At 41.3% G+C, this 2,801-nt stretch overlaps 1 protein-coding gene across 1 annotated transcript in view; it reads right to left on the minus strand.

The window, feature by feature from the left end:
- Nucleotides 1–2,072: 2,072 nt before the first annotated feature.
- RPS6KA2 (ribosomal protein S6 kinase A2) overlaps nucleotides 2,073–2,801 on the minus strand; it is a 142,392-nt gene continuing 141,663 nt past the window's right edge. The window contains exon 21 of the mRNA XM_015818361.1: nucleotides 2,073–2,198. Coding sequence (XP_015673847.1) covers nucleotides 2,073–2,198 — 126 coding nt within the window. The remainder of the gene's footprint in view (nucleotides 2,199–2,801) is intronic.

A 2,801-nucleotide genomic window follows, 5' to 3' on the forward strand; every position in this document is an offset into this window, starting at 1 on the left:
AAAATAAAATAAATATAACATTTCGTTGAACACAGAAACAAACATCAAGAAGCACACTACAGTAGCTAATGCAGTTTCTTGCTCTCTTTTGTGTATGCAGGCTCAATTAATACAAATCTCTCAAACTGTGCTTAGCACCAAAAACGGTGTTACTTCTGAACAATAACAAAAAATCTGTAGGATGCAATACCCTGACTTCACAGTTTCTCCCCAAGAATAGATGAAAAATGACACAGTTTCTCCTGCACACTTTCAGCGGGTGGAAAAATCCATTCTGAAAATAAAAGGCAAGTAAAGTGCTTATATAATCCTTAGAATACAGCTCAGAACTGAATGCTCCAAAGGACACAGATTCCAAAGGCTTAGGGTGCAATCCTATACTAACATACTTGAGAAAAGTCACATTATGAAACTTACTTCTGAGTGAAGAAGTATAGGATTGTACTATTAAGCATGCTTAAATCTGTACTTGGTTACAGCCAATGGAGGCAATCTCAGTTAACGATGGTTATGAAGCATCAGTGACATATACAATGTACCAATTTTTTTCAATTACCTTTCAAGACTTTTAAGGAAATCATATACATGCTTGCTCCCTTTGATATAAGAAATAATTACAAACTTTGCTTGCTGAAGCTCTTCTGCATTTTTTCCCCCTTGGGCAGTAGATGGTTTTATCTTAGCCTGTCACAATAAGCTATTATTTTAACATTAAACCAGTAAACAAAAGATCACTATCTCAAGTTGATATAATAGGAAACTCTGTAACAGCTTATGAAGCACAGTGCTTGTATTCATTCATGTAGTTACGAATGCATCAGCGGAAGAAGAGGACTGAAGTCCTATCTTCTGGTTCCTCCTCTAACTTCCAGATGAGTCTATATCAGGGGTGTCAAACTCAATTTCATTGAGGGCCGCATCAGCATTGCAGTTGGCCTCAGGGGGCCGGGTGGATGTGGCCAGGGTGGGTGCGGCCTACTGGGTGGGCGTGGATGGAGTGGGTGTGGCCTACTGGGTGGGTGTGGCCAGTGGGATAGATCTGGGGGTCTCTGGCAGAAGGGGGTGGGACCAGGGCAAGTGCCAAGGCATGGTCCACTGGAGGAGCCTCACTGTTCCTCTCAGGCCATGCAGGGGGGGGCTTATGGAGCTAAGACTGAATGCGTTTCAGCATAGAGGACCACCACAAAATTGTACATTAGCTCCCGGTTGGCCTGGGCCAGGGCCAAGGCAGAGGGGGCCGTTTCTTCACTGTTTCCAGGATGGCTTCACGGGCCACATGAAACCACTTCGTGGGCCGCATCCGGGCCCCGGGCCTTGTGTTTGACATGTCTGGTCTATATGTATAGTGTTTAGGTGCAACCAGCGACACAGTCACCTTCCATAAAAAAATTCTTTTGTCCAAGATAAGATTGTACATTTTTGATCAAGAAAGAAGGCCTTATCAGATAGGACCCTTCAAGGTGGTTGTGTCAATGAGTACAACTCTAATCTCCTTTCTATACTTTCATCTGGTCCAAACTCATTAAAATAATTATCTTCCTTTAATAGCGCAGGTATGTTTCCAGCTCTTTCCCCACCCTCTTCACTCCTCATAGGACATGGTTTTTATGGTCTCGCACATCATAACGTATTCAACTCTTTGGAGACAAACCTTAGTACAGCTAATGACAGTGGTGACAATACATCAAACATAAGATGCTGGTAGAGCTAAAATCGAATCTGTTACAAAAAGTGGTCTTACAGAGCATCTATAATTCCAAAAATAGCATTTGGATTAAAGGAGGAGAGGAGAGAACACAATGTCAGCAATTGATACAGTACCTAAATAAGAAGCAATACAGCAATTGAAAAAAATGGCACATTTCTGAGTATTTACTATCTTGTTGGTAATGTAAAAAACAGAACCCAAAAATATCTGAAGCAAAGAACAACTTTGCCTTAAACTGAAGTTTTGCTGATTAAAACAATGTATGTGCCAGGAGTCCTGCAACATTAACAATATAGATCAGCCTCTCTGATCAATATATTGGGCAAGTGTTTTCTCTTTATTTAAACAGGCCTTTTTGGGACCATTATAACCTCGTTGAGGTCAATCTTTTCATTCCCCTTCGCTGGGCCAGGTTGGAGGACAATACCGGTTCCAGCCTTGGTGCTTGAGGTGTTTGGTTTAAAGCAAAATAGGTGGCTGCCATGGCACCCTGCAAAATTAAAAAAGAGGGAGATTATGTAGTATTTCAGAACAATCACTTTTTTCCTCTTCCTAAGAAAAGGCATGGCTGCTTTAAAGAGATGCAGATGTGCTACATTCATGCTCCTGCAATCCAAAGCATCTTTTCAAAACTGAATCTGATAATACGGCTCAAAACTAATATATTGGAATAGGGTTGGCCAGCAAATTACGTTTTCCCCTTCCAATCTTACCAGAAAAAAATGTAGTTTTATATATGTTGCACATAGGTATCTTTTGTCAGGCCACCCACTTTAAAGATAGCATGTAAGGAAAGAGGCAAAGGAATTGCAAGCAAGAAATGCATCAATTTATATCAGAGAATGCGATATAGCTTGCCAGTAGCTTTACTGGTTACTGCTATTATGATGCATCAGGTTCAAAAAGATAAAGGTTTCCCTTGTCCAGTCATGTTCGACCCTAGGGACGGTGCTTATCTCCGTTTCATAGCTGAGGGAGCCAGTGTTGTCAGAAGAGGCTTACATGATCACGTGCCCAGCATGATTATACACCGAGACACATGGAATGCTGTTACCTTCCCACCGAAATGGTACCTATTTATCTACTTGCATTT

The sequence above is a fragment of the Protobothrops mucrosquamatus genome, unplaced genomic scaffold (assembly GCF_001527695.2).
Source record: "Protobothrops mucrosquamatus isolate PMUCROS unplaced genomic scaffold, P.Mucros_1.0 scaffold_135, whole genome shotgun sequence".
Taxonomy (NCBI): domain Eukaryota; kingdom Metazoa; phylum Chordata; class Lepidosauria; order Squamata; family Viperidae; genus Protobothrops; species Protobothrops mucrosquamatus.